This window comes from Procambarus clarkii, chromosome 19, assembly GCF_040958095.1.
Source record: "Procambarus clarkii isolate CNS0578487 chromosome 19, FALCON_Pclarkii_2.0, whole genome shotgun sequence".
NCBI classification, from domain to species: Eukaryota; Metazoa; Arthropoda; class Malacostraca; order Decapoda; family Cambaridae; genus Procambarus; species Procambarus clarkii.
The window spans coordinates 40,532,644-40,557,988 of NC_091168.1; the positions used below are offsets into that span (position 1 = coordinate 40,532,644).

At 41.7% G+C, this 25,345-nt stretch overlaps 1 protein-coding gene across 2 annotated transcripts in view; it reads right to left on the bottom strand.

Annotated features, from left to right (window-relative positions):
* The window catches only part of ArgRS (arginine--tRNA ligase-like protein), a 277,968-nt gene that overhangs the window by 71,596 nt on the left and 181,027 nt on the right, over nucleotides 1-25,345 (bottom strand). For both annotated transcript variants that reach the window (XM_069327302.1, XM_069327303.1), the window contains one exon: nucleotides 14,209-14,374. In XM_069327302.1, the coding sequence (XP_069183403.1) occupies nucleotides 14,209-14,374 (166 nt within the window). The remainder of the gene's footprint in view (nucleotides 1-14,208; nucleotides 14,375-25,345) is intronic.

The window sequence follows — 25,345 nt, forward strand, 5'->3', positions numbered from 1 at the left end:
GGAGCACATGACTGTAAAGCTGCCGCCCAGTTGGGTGGGTGTGGAGCACATGACTGTAAAGCTGCCGCCCAGTTGGGTGGGTGTGCAGCAAGACTAGTAACTGTGCGACTCCTCATAAATGTAAAGTGCCTTGTATAGTGACTGTTGTGAGCCTCTTGTTGAATCACTTGTGACAAAAGATTACTGATGTGTGTATTTGTGGTGGTGATTAAATATGTATGTGTATGTATATATGTATACGTATGAATATGTACATGTATGCATAAGTATGTGTACATTAATAATATTGTAACTAGCGTCAAAAGATTGTTATTTGCTTAGCTAAACGAACTAGAGGGTTCAGTTCCTGAACCGATTATGTGCCTCTGTAATCCTTTACACCACCGCCCACGGGATGTGTATTATGGGGTGCATAATAAAGAAAGAAAATGAATGGACCGAACCCCACAATTCATTTAGCTAAGCAAGTTACAATCTTGATGAGCTAGTTACAAAATTCACTATAAGTCGTCACATCATAAATGGGTTCGAGATGGACCACAAGTAGTGCATTACATAATTTATCAGTATTTAGCAGCCTGTGATCCCCGCCTGGCTGGATACTGATACCTAGGTAATTTTCATGTGTCCGGACACCGGCAATAAGGTGGTATTATTTATTTAACTTAAGATATATATATTTTTAAATGTTGTCACATTAACGGCTACATCTTCCTTTCTTCTGACATATAGATTTTTAAGATTAATTAAAATATATGGAAACTAATTATACAATTTATTGGCTGGTGTGCAGGGCTTCACACTCTCAGAGCTAGCCATCAAGTAACTATCAAAACGCATATATCTTCGTTTTCACTTCAGTTATATTTATGACAAAGGATTTTAAATGTAGCCTATATTTCTACCTTTCAGATGACATAAATACTTTTGTTAATTACAATATCTAGATCAAACTAACATTGATTTTCAAAAGGTTGTATATTTTCCATCAATGGAGAGCATCAGCCAAGAAGCCTTCTTTAAAATATGAATATCTTTCCTCACCCAATAAGATCTAATCTCTGAATAAAACGCAAAAAACGACTTGATTGTAACCTATCCACCGCTGCCCATTGGATGGGGGAGAGGGGGTTATGTGTAGGATAAACATATCAAGTGTGACACTAGCCCTCCATATATGTCAGTTGCTTAAATTATAAACTGTACTTGTGGTCGGACTCGAGCCCATTGTTGATGTGACAATGTGCATTGACTTTTGTAACTAGCTTATCAAGATTATAACTTGCTTGGCTATATGAATTGTGGGGCTCAGTCCCTGAGCCCATTATGTGCCTCTGTAACACTCCACTATCACTCATAGGATGGGTATGGGGTGCATAATAAATGAACTAAAATAAGCTCTGCCTTTTTGGTAACATATACAATTATAAGCTTTATTTGTGAAGCTCAATTAATTAAACAATATATCAAAGAGCCTGTAGGGTTCGGTGAGATGAGCGAAGAGACATGGGAGATTTTACATAAGTACAGTACATGGTAGTTTAACACTTTCGCGCTCTCCGCAAAGGTCACTCAGCCAACCGAATGTGCGCGCTGCGTTTTTATCGCTTAAGCGTAAAAACAAAAATGTGTATACTCTTTTTACTCTCCTGACCTTAGTTCTCATGCTACGTATTTCATTTTGGCACCAACGTGTTTGCAATAAAATTCTCTAGAAGAACATTAGTAAAATAAGTCACGAAACATATAGGGATACCAGCACCAAATAAATAACTACGTAGATGACTCGCCGTGAGCGCCCATCAGCAACAAAATGTTTTTACTCTTGGGATTATAATCACCTCCACACTTGTTCTACAGCGTTAATTTTGGTATCAATGGACTCGCAATGAAATTCCCAACACGGTGATATGAATATAAGCGTTGAATATTGATGCAGCCCGCCCGCAAGAGTGTGGGAAGTGGTGAAATTGTTACCCGGTATCGGTGACGGGACGACGCACAGCGCTTTGAAAGTTTATACTTATTTCACTCTCATGACATTAATTTTCTATGTACGTCATTCATTTTCATGTCAATGTATTCGCAATAGAATGTTCTATGTGCCCATAGGTAAAAAATATCAACAAAGCGTAAGTTAGAATAGCGACAAATATAAAACAACGCTGGAACATATCAGTGAGCGTCAAACACACACGAAATATTTTTACTTTTGTTATGTTTGTCAAGATTATACTTGTTGCACACAGTTATTTTTGGTTGTATATTGATCGGAATAAAATTCCCTAAACAGACATATGCATATAATACATGATATGGGGGAAGAATTACCAGTATAAACGGCTAAAGTCACCCACCTGCAACCCGTTTGGGACAAAATACCATTTGATCGACGTTATCCACACCTTTCATGAACTTATTGTACCATGCAGCCTAGTGGTGAGAAAGAGAGCCTCATAGCGCGCAGTTTGAAACAAACCCAAAGTAAATCGGATAAAAATTGAATTTTATACAAATATTTTAAAAGTTGACATAACTTTATGTCCACTATGCGTTTACGTTAGACGAAACCGAACGCGCCGGCGCGTCCAGATAGCGCGAAAGTGTTAAGTAGCGAACGCATGTCAACGAATAACGAGTATATATACAATACAATACAATTTTATTTAGGTAAGGTACATACATACAATAAATTTTTACAAGGATTGGTTGATATAACAAAAACAATATAACAAAGATATATTGGTTGATATAAGAAAACAATTGTCCTATGAAGTCGATTTAACTTCCAAACATATATTTTTTTAATAAATGTTAAATGTTTTCTGGCTAGTTATGTTAGATTTTATTAAAAATACGTATTCTACTTGTTAACATTATAATTTAAATTTGTGATAATTTGTGCAGAGAAGTGCGACAACTGGATATGCCAACAAACACTTTCCAAACAACGATATATCTTGGATAAGTCGCTCCACAACATTGACGCTTGGACCGTCGACTTCCTTTGATGCTACTTATTTACTTATTTCATAATGAAATTATATTAGTTTGGAGTAAATATATGTTTTCTCATGTTCTGCATTCAGCACCCACATTATAGTAAATATACCATATTACTTCATTACTTAAATAATGCTAGGAGGGTTTGAGTTGCTTTGGGTCTTTAGTGGACAGAATCTCCAATAGATGGGGCGAGAGTCGCCCCATCTCTCTCGCCCGAGCAAGAGTCGAAACTTAATTTAAAATTGATATATCTTTGTTCTCGAACATGATATATTTCATTTGGTGAAATCATAATAATGTTCATATCTCGATCTTTCTGGAGGCATATAAGATTTTAGGCTTTATTAGCGTATCTTGGTTAATTATACAATATATCGGCAAGTGCGTAGGCGTCTGCACTCCATGCCCGACAAGCTACTGAGCGCTACTATAAAAACATATGTATCTTCACTTGAGCTATAAATATGTCTATTGTAATGTATTTAAAGAGGAGCTCTTATTTCTATCTTGCTTAAGACATAAAACATTTGTGTTTATTAACGAATTTACGTGAAATAAACATTGATCTGAGAGAGTTGCTCTGTCGTTCAGTCTGTACGGGGTGGGAGCTCCGTAATTTTTAAAATACATGTATCTTCATTAGAACTTTAAATATGTCCATGGTAAAGTGTTTAAAGTGAAGCTTATATGTCTGCCTTTCTTGAGACATATAAAACATATATGTTTATTAACGAATTCACGTGAAATAAACATTGTTCTGAGAGAGAGTTGCTCGGTCGATCAATCTGTCCGGGGTTAAAGCTCGGCTATTATAAAAGTACACGTATCTTCGCTTTAAATTTAAATATGCCCATGGTAAGGTATTTAGAATGAAGCTTATATTTATATCTTTCTTGACATATAAAACTCTTACGTTTATTAAGGAATCTGTGTGAAATAGGCATGGTTCTGAGATGAATGCTGCGGTTTTCGAGCTCGACGCGCGGCAATGGACGCAATACACATCCAGTGGGTGTTATTGGACCCTATACCCATTTTATTTGTGGTTGGAGCCCCATACCCATTCTATGGGTGGTTGGAGCCCCATACCCATTCTATGGGTGGTTGGAGCCCCATACCCATCCTGTGGGTTGTAGTGGACGCCATACTCATCCTGTGGGTGGTATTGGACCCCATACCCTTCCTGTGGATGGATGTGATCCCCATACTCATCCTGTGGGTGGATGTGACCCTCATACCCATCCTGTGGGTGGTATTGGACCCCTTTCCCACCTAACAGGCGGTAGGTGACAATATACCCATCCTAGCTATAGTTGGTATAGTAAACACAATACCGTCCTGTTTGCAGTAGTTTACCCCATAGACATTCCAACGTAACATCGTTTTCTGTTAGCGTTCCTACAAAACATCCTTTAAAGATTTGTAAAGCACAAACTATGGAATATAATATTGATTGGTGAAGGACTGTTATTCTATGTAATAATTTTTAGTGCTTATTATAATTTACTAAGAACAACTAATATTTCTCAAAACAAAATTACGAGCCTTCAATAGGAAGTAGCTGATCTGTAATATTCTAAGAGCATGGACAATAGTAGGTAAATTTCACAACCCATGTGGGACCTGAAAACTACAATTTTCCTTATAATTGAGCCAATCACGAATATTCTGCTATCTATGTTGACGGACGGGTACTGTGACACGTAAATTGGTACGTGAGGAAGAGTTTGGGCCTTGGTAAAAAAAGTAACTGGGAATATATCACATATTTACTAATTCATATTCAACATATTTACTTTAAGCATTAAGTCATATATGTGCTGTCTTGTGTGAGAACGGGTTGCCATTATCACATCAGGCAGTGAGGACTTCACTGGTATGCACACTCTGGCACATTTTGCCTGCATACCACTAGGACTTGCTTGTTTTACTAAGAATTTATCTAATGACACTTGTTTTTCCCTACATTTTAACACTTGTCTGTAGTAAGACATCACATTATCATTTAAAAGGTCAATGCAACGGCCTGCTACAGCTTTATCTGGATGAGTTTTTTCAACAAAACTTTGCAGTTCTTCCCATACTTCACACATTTTCTTAATCAAGAAGGGACATCCTCTACTGCCTCAACTCACAGCTATTTTCTTAGGTTGAACCTTACCAATGGCTTTCTTGAGACCCATGGCAAGATATATAATGACAACTTTTATGCTCAAATGGCCAAAAAAACGATAAAAAACTGTAAATCCTTGTGAAGAATTCAGGTGGGATAGTCACTGGACACGAGACACTGGTAAACTGAGGCGCGATCGCCATGCCACCACGCGCCAGTCGGCCTGTACACGTATCAACAAACTCGCGTCCCGAGGTAACCCTCGCCTTCCGAGACATATTTTTGGAGTAAATCCTGCTCGTCTTCCGAAAAACTCGCATACAGGGACACTCGCATTCCGAGGTACCACTGTATATAATACATATATGTATATTATATATGTCGTACCTAGTAGCCAGAACGTCGTACTCGGCCTGCTATGCAAGGCCCGATTTGCCTAACAAGCCAAGTTTTCCTGAATTAATATATTTTCTGAAATTTTTTTCTTATGAAATGATAAAGCTACCAATTTCATTGTGTATGAGGTCATTTTTTTTTTATTGGAGTTAAAATTAACGTAGATATATGATCAAACCTAACCAACCCTACCTAACCTAACCTATCTTTATAGGTTAGGGTAGGAAACCGAAAAAGTTAGGTTAGGTTAGGTTCGGTTAGGTTAGGTAGGTTAGGTAGTCGAAAAACAATTCATAAAAACTTGGCTTATTAGGCAAATTGGGCCTTGCATAGTAGGCTGAGAAGTGCGTTCTGGCTACTAGGTACGACATCATATATATTATATATATATATACATATGTATACATATGTCGTACCTAGTAGCCAGAACGCACTTCTCAGCCTACTATGCAAGGCCCGATTTGCCTAATAAGCCAAGTTTTCATGAATTAATTGTTTTTCGACAACCTAACCTACCTAACCTAACTTTTTCGGCTACCTAACCCAACCTTACCTATAAAGATATGTTAGGTTAGGTAGGGTTGGTTAGGTTCGGTCATATATCTACGTTAATTTTAACTCCAATAAAAAAAAATTGACCTCATACATAATGAAATGGGTAGCTTTATCATTTCATAAGAAAAAAATTAGAGAAAATATATTAATTCAGGAAAACTTGGCTTATTAGGCAAATTGGGCCTTGCATAGTAGGCTGATAAGTGCGTTCTGGCTACTAGGTACGACATATGTATATGTATGTATGTATGTATATATGTATATGTATGTATATATGTAATTACCTAAGTGTAATTACCTAAGTGTAGTTACAGGATGAGAGCTACGCTCGTGGTGTCCCGTCTTCCCAGCACTCTTTGTCATATAACGCTTTGAAACTACTGACGGTCTTGGCCTCCACCACCTTCTCACTTAACTTGTTCCAACCGTCTACCACTCTATTTGCGAAGGTGAATTTTCTTATATTTCTTCGGCATCTGTGTTTAGCTAGTTTAAATCTATGGCCTCTTGTTCTTGAAGTTCCAGGTCTCAGGAAGTCTTCCCTGTCGATTTTATCAATTCCTGTTACTATTTTGTACGTAGTGATCATATCACCTCTTTTTCTTCTGTCTTCTAGTTTTGGCATATTTAATGCTTCTAACCTCTCCTCGTAGCTCTTGCCCTTCAGTTCTGGGAGCCACTTAGTAGCATGTCTTTGCACCTTTTCCAGTTTGTTGATGTGCTTCTTAAGATATGGGCACCACACAACAGCTGCATATTCTAGCTTTGGCCTAACAAAAGTCATGAACAATTTCTTTAGTATATTGCCATCCATGTATTTAAATGCAATTCTGAAGTTAGAAAGCATTGCATAGGCTCCTTGCACAATATTCTTAATGTGGTCCTCAGGTGATAGTTTTCTATCTAGAACCACTCCTAGATCTCTTTCTTTATCAGAATTCTTTAAAGATTTCTCACATAATATATAGGTTGTGTGGGGTCTATGTTCTCCTATTCCACATTCCATAACATGACATTTATTAACATTAAATTCCATTTGCCAAGTGGTGCTCCATATACTTATTTTGTCCAGGTCTTCTTGAAGGGCATGACAATCATCTAAATTTCTTATCCTTCCTATTATCTTAGCATCATCAGCAAACATGTTCATATAATTCTGTATACCAACTGGTAGATCATTTATGTACACAATAAACATCACTGGTGCAAGAACTGAACCCTGTGGTACTCCACTTGTGACATTTCTCCATTCCGATACATTGCCTCTGATTACTGCCCTCATTTTTCTATCAGTCAGAAAATTTTTCATCCATGATAGAAGCTTACCTGTCACCCCTCCAATATTTTCCAGTTTCCAGAACAACCTCTTATGTGGAACTCTGTCGAAAGCCTTTTTTAGGTCCAGATAGATGCAGTCAACCCAGCCATCTCTTTCCTGTAATATCTCTGTGGCCCGATCATAGAAACTGAGTAAATTCGATACACAGGATCTTCCTGATCGAAAACCATACTGTCTGTCTGATATTATATCATTTCTCTCCAGGTGTTCTACCCATTTAGTTTTGATTAGCTTTTCCAATACTTTCACTATTACACTTGTCAATGATACAGGTCTATAATTGAGGGGGTCTTCCCTGCTGCCACTTTTGTAGATTGGAACTATGTTAGCCTGTTTCCACACGTCTGCTACGATTCCTGTACACAGGGATGCCTGAAAGATCAGGTGAAGTGGAATGCTGAGCTCAGATGCACATTCTCTCAGAACCCATGGTGAAACGCCATCTGGGCCAGCTGCTTTGTTCCTCCCGAGCTCCTTTAGCATATTTTCCACTTCATCTCTAGACACCTCTATCCGCTCTATGTTGTTCTCTGGAATTCTTATTGTGTCTGGTTCTCTGAAGATTTCATTTTGTACAAACACACTTTGGAACTTTTCATTTAATGTTTCACACATTTCCCTTTCATTTTCCGTGAATCTGTTTCCCATTTTCAACCTCTGGATATTATCCTTTACCTGCAATTTGTTGTTTATGAATTTGTAGAATAGGCCCGGTTCTGTTTTACATTTATCTGCTATCCCTTTTTCAAAATTTCTTTCTGCCTCTCTCCTTACTGCTGTATAATTGTTTCTCGCATCTTTGTATCGCTGGTATGTTTGGGGGTTTGGCCTCTTCCTATACCGATTCCATTTTTGTGTCTTTTGGTCTCTTGCCCTCTCACAATTTCTGTCAAACCAATCCTGTTTTCTGGTCCTGCATCTCTGTTTTGGTATGAATGTTTGTGTGCCTTCCTCGTATATTTTTAAAAATTTGGCATACATTTCATTTACTTCCCTGCCTAGCAACAATTCTGTCCAATTACACTCATTAAAAAAATTTCGAAGTTCCCCATAGTTGCCTCTCTTTAAATCGAGTTTATCAACTGTTTCAATGTCCCCATTTTCTTCTAGATGATATCTTAAAGCATATTTAATGTCTAACAGGACGTGATCACTCTTTCCCAAGGGAGGAAGGTACTGGATGTCAAAAATCTCTTCTTCTTTCCTGGTGAATACTAGATCCAGTACTGACGGTATATCTCCTTCCCTCATTCTTGTGGCTTGCTTTATGTGTTGATACAAGAATGTCTCCAGAATGAGGTTCACAAATCTGCATGTCCAAAAGTCCTCCGTTCTTGCTTCATAGGCCTCCCAGTCTATTGCTCTAAAGTTGAAGTCCCCCAGTATCAACAGTCGTGATTTATCTTTATCTGCTTGTACAATAATATCTCTCATGACCATTATGAGGCCCTCTCGTTTGTCAACCAGTTCTTCCTTTGTCCACGTGTTGCTTGCTGGTGGGCTGTAGGTATTTACAATTATCAGGTTATCATCCTGATTCCAGACCTGCAATGCCATTATGTCAATATCTCGAGGGTTTTCAAATATTAACTCTTTTACCTTCAGGTGGTTTTTCACCAGTACAGCCACTCCTCCTCCCTTCCTAGTTTTCCTGTCACGTCTCCAAACTGAGTAGCCTCTTGGGAATATGACTTCATTTATTATATTTCCTTCAAGTTTCGTTTCTGATAATGCAACAATATCTGGGACCCTAAGCTGGATTATATCTTGCAACTCCAAAGTTTTTGACCTCACTCCATCTATGTTGGTATATACAATTTTCAGGAACATGTTCCCTTTTCCTTTGCTCTTTACTCCCCCTTCCACTACTGATCTTGTTGCTGTGTTTTTATGTACCATTTCACAAGCTTTCCAGTCCCTGTCACTTTGTAAAAAAAAGAATTTCTGTCTTCTTCATTTCTATCCCCATTTAGCCGTTTTGCCTCAATTAAGTTCATTTTCAGCTTTTCTCTGTCTTCCTTGGAGAGGTCTTGTCTTATTGACCAAGATTTGCCAACCTCATCACTCTGCAGTTTCCTGGCATTTCTTAGCACTTCCATCATGTTTTTCACTCCATTAAATGTCACCCTTAAGGGGCGGTTCTTTTCTTTCTCATATTTTCCTATTCTTCTAAAATCACTGACATTTTCCTTTGAGCCTTCTCCTAAACCTACTATTTTCTCTATGATTTTCATCTCTTCTGCCGCTCGGTCCACCCTAGATGAAATTTCCTTCTCTAAACATCCAAAAATGATTATGGACTTAGTTCTATCTGCAGTGTTTTGTACCAGTTTACTGTTGGTAACCAGTTCTTTCCTAATTGCTTGCCTAATTTCTGCTTCTTGTTGGTCATTTCTGGTTTTGACTTCCGAACACACTTCTTTGATAGTCTCTTTTTCTTTTACAACTTCAGCATATGTCGCTTTTATTTCTTCTTTATACTTTTCTAGTTCTTTATTCACCTCCTCTATGTGAGTTGTCAGTGAAGTTTCCAGTTGGAGATCCTTACCTAACTCTATGTTAGCCCTTAGGCTTGCTTGGAGTTGTTCACCATATGAGTCTATTTTCTTGTTTATTTCTTCAAAGTCACCACACTTCACTTTCCATGCCTCATTTTCTTTCACTAGTTCCTTGATTTGCTCCTCCTGATTTGTTACCTTGTCTGTTAATGCAGTAATAATCTTACCTTGTTGAAGCATACTCCCTTTTAGAGTGCAAAGCTCACTCCAAAGAGCTCCATTGTCCTCTTCTAATTTAAGCACTTTTTCTTCATACTTCATTTGCATGTCCTCAATTATCTCTAACCTGCCAAGAACACCTCCTTTCCTTATATCTTGTGTTAAGAATCCTTTGAAACCATCAGCTGTTGGTGTGTCTACCTTCTCAGTGGGGGTGGTGGCGGCGGCCATCTTTGATTTTGTTCTAGACCAAAACAAACTTTTCCACTCGGCTATTTTCACTCAGTTTTACTTGTTTATTGTATTTTATTTGCTTTTACTCTTCCCAGAACCTTTATGTAACCTGGGACACCACTATAGCCCTCAACCTGTTCCCAATACTTAGGTAATTCGATATTTCCAGGAGCTTGCTGCAGTGTGACTTCTGCCTCCTCCAGCTTCACCTCCAACCTTCATGTCAATTCATCAATGTCAACCTTCAATGTGTGTGTGTGTGTGTGTGTGTGTGTGTGTGTGTGTATGTATGTATGTATGTGTATGTGTATGTATGTATATGTATGTATGTGTGTGTGTATATGTGTGTGTGTGTGTGTGTGTGTGTGTATGTATGTATGTATGTATGTATGTATGTATGTATGTATATATATATATATATATATATATATATATATATATGTATGTATGTATGTATGTATGTATGTATGTATATATATATATATATATATATATATATATATATATATATATATATATATATATATATATATACATACATATATATATATATATATACATACATATATATATATATATATACATATACATATACATATACATATATATATACATATACATATATACATATACATATACATATACATATACATATACATATACATATATATATATATATATATATATATATATATATATATATATATATATATATATGTCGTACCTAATAGCCAGAACGCACTTCTCAGCCTACTATTCAAGGCCCGATTTGCCTAATAAGCCAAGTTTTCATGAATTAATGTTTTTTCGTCTACCTAACCTACCTAACCTAACCTAACCTAGCTTTTTTTGGCTACCTAACCTAACCTTACCTATAAATATAGGTTAGGTTAGGTTAGGTAGGGTTGGTTAGGTTCGGTCATATATCTACGTTAATTTTAACTCCAATAAAAGAAAATTGACCTCATACATAGAGAAAAGGGTTGCTTTATCATTTCATAAGAAAAAAATTATAGTAAATATATTAATTCAGGAAAATTTGGCTTATTAGGCAAATCGGGCCTTGAATAGTAGGCTGAGAAGTGAGTTCTGGCTACTAGGTACGACATATATATATATATATGTCGTACGTATATATATATATATATATATATATATATATATATATATATATATATATATATATATATATATATATATATATATATATATATATATATATATATATATATATATATATATATATATATATATATATATATATATATATATATATATATATATATATATATATATATATATATATATATATATATATATATATATATATATATATATATATATATATATATATATATATATATATATATATATATATATATATATATATATATATATATATATATATATATATATATATATATATATATATATATATATATATATAATATATATATACGGAGAACCCTCTACAGCAGTCAAGCGTTGTATACATGTACACTTGCCCCCACGAAGGATGTAACCTTCAATGTAAGTACATAGGTATGACGTCGACCAAGCTGACGAGGCGTTTGACATGCCATCTTCAATCTGGTGCCCCTAGGAATCACATGAGACAAGCCCATGACATTACTCTAACAAGAGAAATGTTGAACAAGAATACTTGCATAATAGACAAAACCCAAGATTCAAGAAGATTACAAATTCTTGAGGCAATTCACATAAGAATAGAGCGACCTACCATGAACACCCAAATCACGGAACTATTTACTCGACCCACCATGAGAGTAAGGACAAGACAAGAACATATCGATGCCAACACAGAAGACAATGTTCAACATAACAGGCCAATTACACTGGATTAATCTTTGTGTTTAGATAGGAGATGCCTCGTATGCTAAGATCCGTGCTAAGATGCTAAGATAAGCCCATCCGATGTAGCCCAATGGCCCATCTGATACAGCAGACGTACAAGCATAATACATAGGTAATTATAACAAAGAGGTAAATATATACAATAAATTAGTGAGACAAATGTTTTTCAATGATCCTACTTAAATCGCCCTTTAGCTGATCTATTAGAAATGGATCTAAGTTATATAGACCACTGCTAATATTCAAATTACTTTCTTTGGTGATCTGTATCAAAGCAGATTCAATTATGTTTCTGTTATAGGTGCTTTTACAATTTGTTATAGAAGAAGCACTCTCCCAATCAATTTGGTGAGGTTTTTCTGACAAAGAGTGGAGTGCTTCTTCTATAACAAATCCAGTCCAAATCCAAATCCAGTAACATCCAGTGCAGACAAGAACATTCAAGATGGCCACCGGCAAGAGGAAAAACAAGAGAGATATTCTGGGAGATTCAATGAAAATACAATTGATATAAGCAGTCTACACAACAAGTTGGCAAAATTAGATACTATAGTGAACTCTCATGTAGAAATAATCAGTAAATTGGAAGAAAGTAATGACCATTTGTGTAGCAAAGTTTTATGTCTTGAGGGTTTACTGAAAGACTTGTGCAAGGACAAGAATCAATTGGAAACACATTGCAAAGCCACGGAAGAGGAAAATACTCATAAAAAAAGCTTTGGAAGAAGTTAAAGCAAATTTAAACATAAATGACTACAATAGGTTAGGTAAGGAAATTCAACAGGAGAAACAGCTTTTGTCAGCACAGATGGAGGAAGTTACACAGGGAATAGAACAGTGCAAGAAGGATATGCAACTCATCTAGGCACAAGTGGCCAAGGAGAAAGAAAAAAATTGAAGCAGTAAAGGAAGCCAAACACTGTAGCAACCAAGATAAAACAAACCTTTGATTGGAAGTGAGAAAGGAATTGGAATCTAACCCGAAGTTGGTGCAAAACACAGTTGATCTGTGTAAGTCCCTGATAATTTTTGGTTGCAAAGAAAATGAGATAACATGTAGGTCAGAAAGAGCTGTAGAAGAAGCGAAAGTAGTAGATAAAATTGTTGGCCTCGTGAAAGGTCCTACTACCATAGAGAATGTGTGTGACTACATGAAAACAGGCAGGTACGTAAAAGGGAAAGATCGATCTTTGAGGATCACTCTAAATGGTGCTAAACAGATGGATGAAGTATTAAGGAATGCTAGAAAATTACAAAGTGATGAGGATGGGAAAGTATGGTCGTTAAGACAAGATCTTTCAAGAGAAGACAGAGAAACTGAAACTAATACGCTCGCTGTATCGTCCTCATAGGTGCTGTATCACTTGCATCCGACCTATGTGTTAGATCCTTATTGCACCTAGCTTCACCAATATTAGGACCCTTATGTTCTTCAAACAATAAGGTTTGAATTTCACTGACAGAGCATTATCTTTCAACACCGCGTCGGACAGGTGTTTGGGAGCCAGAGGTGCGTGCGCCACCCATGGTTGCTCTTTCAGTACTAACCCAGCCAGCAGCCCTAGGGCATTCTGGGAATTATTTCCAAGATGGCTGCCTCTCACTGGAGGTCCTAAGTCCTAAGAGTTCATTTCGTACACAACTAACCTCGTACACATTTAGAATTGGTACTGAAAAATCAAAAAGCGTTTTCTCGGTTGGCGCAGTTTCCCGCTGACCGAGAATACTCAGTTGGTGCAGTTAAGTGGTTAAGGCAGAGCCTCGAAAACAAAATTCATTAACTTTTAATGCTAAAATTATATTTTAACACTTTTCCCCAAGGAACTCCACTCTTGCAAGGAGTCCTCTTGCTAGAATCATGGGTCACCTGTTTTGCTATTATTAAATAAAACAAATAAAAATATATAAATCGAATACATAAACACTGAATCTCTCAAAATGAAAGCAATTTTAAGAAACACCGTGGAATTTACCTGTCATGGCAGAGGTCAGCATACTTGATACAGCCATAGGCTACAGCCTCCTGTGCTTTAGTGAACTCCTCAGGTGTCAGTACTTTGTGTCGGTCTTTCTCCTTCAGCTTCTCCCCTGCTCGCTGGAGGCCTTCATTAAGCAACTCTACTAACCGTACAGTATCACCTATGGAAACAATTCTTGTTGTTAAAATTATCCAATAATAGTATTAATGACATCTATTTAGAATAAAAAACCAGCGTTGAATGCAATGAAACGCCATTTTCTGGGTGAGCCCCAGAGTCGCCCCGGAGCTATTGAACTGATAAATCATTCATTAGTCTGGGGGCTTCAGTCACATGGAGTTCTTGCTTACCGGGAACCACGAGCCAGAACCTGGTTCCCTCAGAGAGGTGCACGCAGCAATGGTCTATGAAAAGTCCACTCTATGAGAGTACAGTACAACCTCGATTCGCCACACTATATGGGACCAACCACAGTTCGTTGCGGGGGTGGATTCGTTGCAACAGGTGACCTTCAGGAAGAGTTTGTGTCAGTGTCTTTTTTTTCTTGTACACAATAAAAATGCATTATCATATTATATACTGTACCTTTATATTACTACTCTACTAAAAAACCAGCATTGAATGTAATGTAACTCCATTTTCTGGGTGAGACCCGGAGGCTCCCTGGAGCTATCAGATAATGTGTGTTATATTAGACCGGGACATTAGCTATGAAGTTCGACCTACTAGGAACCACGACCCAGAACCTGGCCCGTTCAGAGAGGTTTCAGGGAGCAATTGCTCTGGAAAACTCTCCCTGTGGATGGGGTTTTCCCTTATCTGCCATCGACTGGGGTTAGGCACACACAAGAGGTAGGCATAACAAAACAAACCTCGCATGGTAAGAAATTAACAACGAAAAACCAGAGAGAGGTAGAACTCCCTTCAATCCCAAGGAAACAAGCAAACGTCACACTCCACTGCTGTGCCTCTTGACCGTGCTGCCCTCCCCTCCCAGGGAGGGTTTGCCCCCGGACCTTCCCACGCCAGCTACTCGGCCATCTAGTTCAGAAGTAAAGTACTGTATCAAACAACGCGAAAAATCGCCGACTGGAGGGAGCGAGGGATGGTTGCCAGGGAACCTCCGGAGCTCACCTAGAAAATAGTGGTTCATTACATTTAACGCTGGTTTTCTGTGGGGGTACCCCTATGGAACAAGGGGAAACAAGATCAACTTAAGGCGCATCCCCAGCCACCGAAGCCGAAGCAAGCAGAGAAAGGCGGAGAGCTGCAATCTGACGACACCTGATGCACCCCCAGCCTAACCAACCAGGCATCAATGACCCAAGGACCCCTCTGGAAAACAGCTGTCTCATTCTTTGCCAGAAAAAAAGGAGAGGGCTGCAAACAAACAAATCTACCACCCAGACTGAAAGACCAGAAAGCCCAGTGCCGGAGGATAGCATGAAACTCCCAGACCCGACCCCCAGAGGCCAATGCCAACAAAAACAGAGCATTGGAAAACAATCTTGAACCGAAGGGGGCACCACAAACCGGGGAGAGGAAAGATAGGAGAGCACACTGTCCAAGGACACGGACGGCTCAGGCGGCACATGAGCAGGCTGGAGGTGAAACAAAGCAAGAGAAAACTTACGAAACGGGGCAGATGAGATGTCTACCCCGAAAGCAAGCTGGAGCAGCTCTGCCAGCACCGCACGATATGAAGTGACAATATTAAGCATCAAATGACAGTCCTGAAAAAGCCAAGACAGAAAGGACAAAACCCGATCTGAAATAGAAGATTACCTATGGAGAGAGAGAAAATGGCAGAAAGAACGCCAAGAAACTGCATACTGTCGCAGAGACGAAGCTCGCAGGTGGGACACCATCAATGAAGTCACCTGATCACCATACAAATTGTGATAAACCCGTGTCAGAAAGACCAGATTCAAAGAGCAGCAGAGGAGAAGACCGAGTCAGCTGTGTAACAGACTGGACCGACCTGCGGGAAGAGGCGGAGCCGCGAGAAACGCCCCTGGACCAGCCATCAATGGGCCACAAGGACTACTCTCCCTGGTTAGGACTTCAACCGAGCCAGAACCTGAAGCAACTGCTGGACAAGGGGGGAAGAGGTACAGGGAATTCCACCTCGACCAGTTATGCCGAAAGGCATCCATTACGACAGCCTCGCAGTCGGGATAGGGCGCCACATAGATCAAGAGACGCCATGACCACGCAAACGCGAAGAGGTGCACGTCTGGAAGTCCGTACATCCGGCAGAGCCAACGAAAGGAGTCAGCACTGACCGTCTATTCCATGGACAGAGGAGTGAAATGAGACAGGCCGTCTGCTAGGACGTCTGACACTCCCCGGATAAGAACCGCATGGAGAGCCAATCCCCGAGAAGTCAGCAGACGAGCCACTCAAAGTGACCAGCCCCAAAGAGGCAAGGAACCACTGGATAACAGTCTGAATGGAGCCAGATGATCGAACCCCGAGCGACCCGAACCCTCCGAAGCGAAATCCAATCACTGCAAAACTCCCACACCGTGCTGCGAGCCTGACGAAAGAACGGACCCAACTGTCGCTGGCCAGCCTGGTGAACACTGGTTACAACCCCCGCAGTTGAGAGACGACGCATCCGTGAACACATCAAGTGAGGGTACTAGTACCCTCGCTTGAAGCAGGGTACGGGTAACTACCCTCGGGAAGCGGCCCGAGGGGAGCCGGTCGGCCGAGCGGACAGCACGCTGGACTTGTGAACCTGTGGGCCTGGGTTCGATCCCAGGCGCTGGCGAGAAACAATGAGCAGAGTTTCTTTCACCCTATGCCCCTGTTACCTAGCAGTAAAATAGGTACCTGGGTGTTAGTCAGCTGTCACGGGCTGCTTCCTGGGGGTGGAGGCCTGGTCGAGGATCGGGCCGCGGGGACACTAAAGCCCCGAAATCATCTCAAGATAACCTCAAAATAGTAGGCACCAAGGCACTGAACGGCAGAAACCCCGAAAACCCCGTAGAGGAAGCCGGCGATGCAGCAACCGACGCAAGGCCCCTGGAGGACGAACCCAGTGATCGCGAGAGAAGTGGAAGGGGCGGCCCCGAAGGAACCAAAACAGTCGCCGAAGCCAAACCCAACCAAGCAAGAAGAGTAGCACAGCGAAGGTCAAATCCCTACTCAACCACTCGAGCAACCACCGAGTGACCCAGGACCCCCCCAGACACAGCCGAAGATAAGGACCGCAGCCGCAGCAAAGCTTCTGAAGGGAGAGACAGGGAAGCGGCCCGAGAGTCTCCAACAAGACCCAGCCATGGCTGAACCCAGGACAGAACCAGATGGGACTTCCTCCAGTACACCAGGAACCTGAATGCAGTGAACTTTGAAAGAATCACACCCCTTGGCAAGCAGACAAGCGGACCGACTGGGAGCCCACACCAGCCAGTCGTCGTGGCAGACCAGGACCCGAAACCCTACCAGACGCAAATGGGTCACAACGAACTGGGTAAGACATGTGAATAAATGAGGTGCCAGATGCAAACCAACAGGAAGACAACAAAGTGGTAAGCCTGAAGCCCCACCACGAAACCTAACCAATCCCTGAACCCCGGAGGAAGAGGAACGTGCTAATAAGCTTTCTTGAGGTCCAGAGACCCCATCCAGGCACCCCAGCTCCAACTGAAGATGGACCTGAGACAGAGTGGTCATCCGAAAGGAGGGACAAAGAACCCATGGGTACAGACGGGACAAGTCCAGAATGAACCTCAGATTCGCAGTCTCAATTTGGCACTGGAACAGGCAGGAACCTGTCTTAGGAACAAGGTCAGGTTGACCATGCCCAAGCGCACTCACTCCAAGATGACCTGACGAAGTGCAGGGGAAGAAACCCACCCCACCAGCCCCGAACCCCCCGAAGGAGATGAGCCACCCAACTCCAGCACAGGTCAGAAGACACGACCTAAAATGCCCACGAATTGCAGAACCAGACGCGAGCAAACAGAGCAAGGTCCCCCCCCCCCCCATCGTCCCATCAACAGCAAAGGGAACAGTACACCTTCCGAGAAAAATCCAGCATTGAATGTAATGAAACGCCATTTTCTGGGTGAGACCTGGAGGCTCCCTGGAGCTTATCCAGGCTGATATGCTAATGTCAGACTTTGGCATCAGTCATGCGTATGGAGTTCTACTGGCCTACCGGGGACCACGAGCCAGAACCTGGCCCCCCTCAAAAAGGCAAGGGGAGCAGTGGCCTATACAAACCTCAGTGTGGTTGGAAGCCTTTTATGTCTGCCATCGACCCGGTCAGGCACCCAGAAAGGCAAGCGTCCCAAAATAAACCCCTATTCTGGTGAAAATTGCTACCACAAGCCGAACAAGTAGATAGAACTCCCCTAAAAGAAACGAGTAAACGATCATGATGTCACACGTCGCTGCGCCACTGTCTGCGCAGATCCCCCCCTCCCCAGGAGGGGAAAGGGGAAGCCCAGACCTATTGTGCTGGCTATCCACCATCAGTTCTGAGGCTGGATGTAAAAAAAATGCAAAAAACCGCTGACCGGGAGGAAGGAGGGATGCTGGGGAGCCTCCGTGTCTCACCCAGAAAATGGCATTTCATTACATTCAAATGCTGGTTTTCAGGGGGGGGGGGGAACCCCCTTTGGCTCCCCAGAGCTAACTACCCACAGAGGAAAAACGTAGGGACTTACCCGGAAGGCGGTCTTTGCTCACTCCACAACGCGAAGTCGAGACAACCAAAGTCGGCTGCAACCACCGACCCAAAACGACACAGGCCCGACAAGGCCCAGGGATGTGCACGAGGGAATGACCAGCCAGGACCCTGTTTGAATGCCAAAAGCCCCATGCCTGAATGGCAGCCCAGGACGGCAGCAAGAGCAGCAAACGCATGAACGTCATGGGCACGGAAATAGACCGCAGGCTGGATGGCCTGAAGAACTCTGCGGACGGCCTGGGAGACTGGCACCCGCGAACAAGGAAGAAGGGAGACGGGATCAACCCAAAGCGCGTCCCCGGACACAGAAGCCGTGGCATGCAATAACGACTTAGAGCCGCCACCAAACACAAAACACGATGCACCCCGACCCAACCAACCAAGCAACAACAACCCAGGGACCCCTCCGGAAAGCAGCAGTCTCCTTCGCCAGAAAAGAAGGAAACGGCTGCAGACAAACAAAACCAACACCAAGACTGAAAGAGCAGAAACACCTGCGCCGGAGGAAGAGCATGAAGCTCCCCAACTTGACCCCCAGAGGCGAATACCAACAGAAAAAGGAGCCTTGGAGAACAATCCTGAACCGAAGGGGCCACAACAAACTGAGGAGAAGAAAAGAGCACTCTGCCCAATGACTAGGATGGCTCACGCGGCGCAAGAGCAGCCTGGAGGTGAAACAATGCACGAGACAGTTTGCGAAACGGCGCAGAAGGTATCCATTCGATTTAACACTTTGACGCACCCGTCGCGCCACCCCTCAACTATGCGATGTGGGTCCCAGCGTTTCACGGGAGAACGCGGTAATTCTGAAAAGTGCATACTCTCCAACTTTGTCACCTCAATTCTCGTCCTACGAGATTAAATTTGGTATCATTGTGTTCGCAATAGAATTCTCTACAGCACTAAATGCATATAAACTCCAAAAGCCGGGCTAATTACCCACAACAAACAGAGAAAGTGTGAACGAGTTACCAAGGAGCACGCAAAAGCGATAAAATGTGTTCACTCTATTCACCTCAATTTTCGTCCTAGGTCTTTCATTTTGGTATCAATGGGTTCGCAATTAAATTCTCTAGAGGAATATAGTGGAACCTCTATTAACGAGTGGCTCTATTAACCCTTAAAGTGCGCATCACTTCATATGAAGTGTAAATCGTTTTACCAGTTAACTGCGCTTCACTTCATATGAAGTGTATGGGTACCGCGCACGATTTGAATGGCCCGCGGTGTAGCTGGGGGTCCCATACGCTGCCCAGGGGCTCTAGTAAACAGCGGCCATTTTGAAAAAAATTCCCGCTCACGATCCGAAGGCATGGGAGGCCTCAGTTTAGCGAGAGTCACCATGGCGAGCGCACGGTCAAACGCCTCACGGGCACGCACCACTCAGTCCCTCACCCCGGAGCAAATAGCCCACGAATTATTCTCTGAAGGTGAAGAAAGTGTGTTTGACGATTCAGACAACGATGAGGATTATACACAGTTGTCGGGTGATAGTAGCAGCAGCAGTGAAAGTGAGAATGACCGCCATGCCATGGCGAGGCCTATACGCTCTCCCATGCCTCCTCGCCCATTTTCTACCCCAATTCTACCACGACCTCACAGTTCCTGTGGATATTTTCTGTTTGAGGGTGACGAGTCAGAGGGAGGTGACTCCTTTTCTGGGTTTAGTGACTCAGATCAAAGTTTTATTGAGCCTGTGGCTGGTACCAGTAGTGTAACTGGGCGAGAAATTGTCGCGTCAGCAGCATCTCGCCCGGCCAAGCGCCACCGCATGGCACCACATGAGGGACCAAGATCCTCGTGTTCACGTGCATCCACCTCACGTGCATCCACCTCACGTGCATCCACCTCAAGTGCATCCACCTCACGAGCACCCACCTCACGTGCACCCACCTCATGTGCACGTAGCCGCCGTGCTTCTCGCAGACGGTATTCAGCTCCTGGTCGCCGGTATGCATCGCTTCCTCGCCGTCTTTCCTCTGCATCTCGCAGGACGCCTGGTGTACTTGAGTGGAGTGATGTGACGATTTTATTCCTAATATTCCTCACTTTGACGATAAAGATGTAGGGATTACAAACCTTTTCCCTAATCAAGGTGAGGACATGGCTGAGATGGAATATTTTACAGCATTCTATGATGAACCACTCATGGAATACATTGTACAACAAACGAACCTGCATGCTGCTTACCTGATTGAGAGGGAAATCACAGAATTTTCACGACTGCAGCGTTGGAAAAATACCACAGTGGCGGAAATGTATGTGTTTTTGGCACTCTGTTTGTTGATGAAGCACTGTCACAAACATGCAATAAATGACTATTGGAGCAAGGACAAGACAATACCAACACCTTTATTCGGGAAATATATGTCACGAGACAGGTTTCAGATACTCCTCAGGTGTCTACATTTTGGAAGTGTTCAGGACCGAACACCTGATGATAGACTGTGGCGAGTGAGGCACTACATGAACGATGTTATTGGAAAATTCAGAGATTTTTACGTACAAGCACAGAAGCTGGTGGTTGATGAATCTCTCATACTTTTTGAAGGGACGTGTTCCATTCAAACAGTACATTCCCTCAAAACGAAACCGATTTGGCCTGAAATTTTTTGTTCTTTGTGATTGTGAGACAGGATACGTGTTACACATGATTCTGTACTCGGCTAGTGATGTAGACATTCCCGGTAACGACGAACATGGATTCTCGGGGAGTGTAGTGAAGACCATCATGGCTCCGTGGATGAACAAGGGACACATTTTATACACAGATAATTACTATACAAGTCCCTTGCTAGCTCGGTTCTTGCTAGAAAATAGAACCGGATTGGTTGGTACAGTAAAGCCACAACGAAGGGAAATGCCTGTGTTTGACAACGACATTGCAGTTGGTGAGTGTCAGAGAAGGAAAAGTGATAACATTCTGTCAGTTCGGTGGAAAGACAAAAGAGGTGAACTTGTTGACAACAATTCATGATGGAACAATGGTGAACAGTGGGAAAGTGAGCCATAAAACAAACGCACCACTATATAAGCCAGACTGTGCTTTAGACTATAATATCAACATGCGGTTGATTGATAAATCAGACATGATGATTGGCACTGCAGAGTGTGTGCGGAAGACATGTAGGTGGACGAAAAAAGTGTTCTTCGATCTTGTGGACATGAGCATGCTGAACTGTTTCAACATGTACCTTGTGAGAACTGGACGTAAGCCCACTTTCCGTGACTTTGTATTTGATGCTGCAATACAGTTATTAGGAAAGTTTGCAAAAGATGTCCCAGGTATTCAGTGGCCCATCATAAACCCACTGTTGCAGCATGCTGGTACTCCACGCCTCGCTCACACTGAAGGCTTCCTAGCACACAAACTTAAGTATTTGCCACCTGGTGTGAAGCGTGCAATAGCCCAACGTGATTGCTTGGTGTGTAAAACAACGACACGTAGAGACAAGAAACGGAAGCTTGTGCAAACATGGTGTGAAACGTGTGGTATCCCATTATGTGCTGTCGACTGCTTCAATGACTACCACAGTCTAGAAATCTTCTAAGTGTGCTTCAAAGTGTGTATTGCGTGTGCGAGTGTGTAAATATGTAAACATATAAGCAGATAGCGTGTGCGTGTGTGTAAATTTATACAAATATAAGCAGAACATACAATATAATAGACTGTAATGACATATTATATTGCCGTAATTGAAAACATTTGTGTGCGCCTGTGTATACTCAAATATGCAACAATTATTGATACAAAATATGTTCAAACAGTATTTGAAACACAATTAGTGAAAAAAAATTAGATAAAATGCGCTTAGACATTGTAAATAATTAGCGCGAAAATATATTTGTGGCAACTCTGGCTGTTTGAGGACTGCGCGCAACACCTCCCGGGCGTGTACTGCATGAGCGAACATGCAGATTGTAACGTCATCACCGAGCTTCTCGGCTCTATTGCAACAAAAGTAAGTACAATAGAATTTTTTTTTTATTTTTCCCGTGATCAGTGAACAGAACTTAACAGATTAGCAAAAAAAAAAAATTTTTTTTTTTTTTCAAAATGACATGCGCCTGTGCGGATGGCAGGATATTAGACCCCGAGCATGTTAAGGGTTAACGAGTTTTTCCAGTAACGAGCAAGCCACTCGCAGCAAATTTGTCTCTATTGACGAGCTCGCCTCTATTAACGAGTGAAACCACATGGCGCTTCCTAGCGTCTCGCGGGTTCTCACAAATTCTCGGACGCCTCCGACGCCAGTGTTGTTGTTGTATCTCACACGACAAGCATCCCTCTGGATTTATTTGAGCTTTTCTTTGGGTTTTTAGTGGTTTTGCGACTACAATTTGTAACACACGATGTCTCCAAAGAAGCTGCTTGCTAAAGATAGTGTTTTCAAGAGGAAGAAAGACACAATTATTATGGATTTCAAGAAGGAAATTATTGCAAAGCATGAGTGTGGTGTCTGTGTGATTGATCTCACAACGAAGTATGGCAGGTCCTCATCAACAATTTACACCATTAGTAAGGGAATGAGGAGGTAAGGGAGGATGCTGCCTCTTCCACTGAGATCAGGGAAGTGTTTGGAATGTTTGAAAAGGTGAACGCATTCTTGGAAAAGCTGCCCTGATAAAGCAGTGACAACCCAGTGTGTGAAAATGTTTAATTAATTTATCACTTTGTGATAACACTTTATGAAAGTGTTATCACTCTCGCAGGTATGTCGCTTGAACGTAACACACTTTTTTTCTCTTGAATGCACCCAAACACCGCCCTCAAGCGTCATTTGAGCAAATATTTCTATAAAATCCAATACTTATCCGATCGACTTGGGGATTGTATACATGTTTGCCAGGAAATTTCCGTTTTCTTTAATAACCACATTGCCTATTTGAGAAAACGGCATTGTATTGTATCTTCGTGGTAAGACTATTATATTGTTGACACAACGAGTGTAATCAACGTAGTTTTTTTATTTGGTGCTGGTCTAACGCATCCTTGTGTGACATTTGAAATGAAATTTGGGTTAAATTCCAAAGAAGAGAGAGTCCGCCTGACTCAGAGGTGAATTCTCCTTCCACACCATAACCCCTCTCCTCCTTCCCACCTCTCCATTGTCTCCCTCAAGCCAGACACTACTCTTCATAAGGTAAAGTAAATATTAAAACACTACAACAAAACATTTATATTTACATGTGCAGTATTATATTTACAAAAAAGTGTCATACAAGTATGGATGTTTTTGGGAGTGGAACGGATTAAATTTATTTCCTTTATTTTAAATGGGGAAATTTGTTTCCAAAGACGAGTTTTCCAGGTAACGAGCTCGGTGCCAGAACGGATTAAACTCGTTAATAGAGGTTCTACTGTATTAGCATATAAAATAAAAAACCTGGTTACGCTCCACCCACCAACGAGTTGAAGACGGGCCACGCGTTTGCCGCGAGTGAGCGCCCAGACGCCTTCCAGCTACACTCCCAATTCCTGCCCACATATGTTTAGTGGAGTCCTTCTATCTGTTCTGTAGTAGTTGTACATCACATAAGCATTGTAGATAGCCATTTGCACAAAATAGAAGGTCATTTTCCTCGTCCATTTGTGAGTTTCCCTTGTGAAGTGATAATATTAGATCATTTGGTCAAAGTGATCAACACCTTTCATGTTTGTATTGTAGTCACAGATTGCATTCGGCTTGTTGACAGTTACCTGCTGCACTGAGGTTGCTCCATCACGATAGGCGCGCATTTTAAAACCAGTCCCCAAAAAATCGGATAAAAACCTGATTTTTGGCGATTATTTTAGTGGACGCAGCAGCATTGCGTCATCCCTGTGACTACCGACAGTAAACTGACGACGCAGCATTGCGTCATGCCCGAATGAAAGTGTTAACGACCTCTTTTATACCGCTCTGCCGGTAATTACGACCGGTTTGGGAGATCGGTATCTGGAGCCTCGTATACCGGTCTGGTGGTCGATATTACCAACAGTCGGTATTGGGCTTGTTTTGGCATCGGCAGCCCCTCACATGGCAACCAGACCACCGACCTCGATCAGCCAGAGTCGTATATTAAATCTTAACTTTCTTTTAAAATGATTCAGTTTCATGAAGAAAATTCTAAATTATTATTAATTAACACTTTCGCGCTATCCGGACGCACCGCTGCGTCCTGTTTCGTCTAATGCTACCGCATAGTAGACAAAGTTATGTCCTCTTTTAAAATATTTGTATAAAATTCAATTTTAATCCGTTTTTAATTTTGTTTCAAACGACGCGCCATGAAGTTCTCTTTCTCGCCACTAGGCCGCCCGGCGTGTCGGCTTACCCGGTCACGTGACGGGCCCATTGTTTTCGTGTCACGTGTCGTGAGTCGATCACGCTCCCCTCGCGCGCCAAACTCGAGCATTTTTACCCGTTTCCGTGTGGATTATACCCA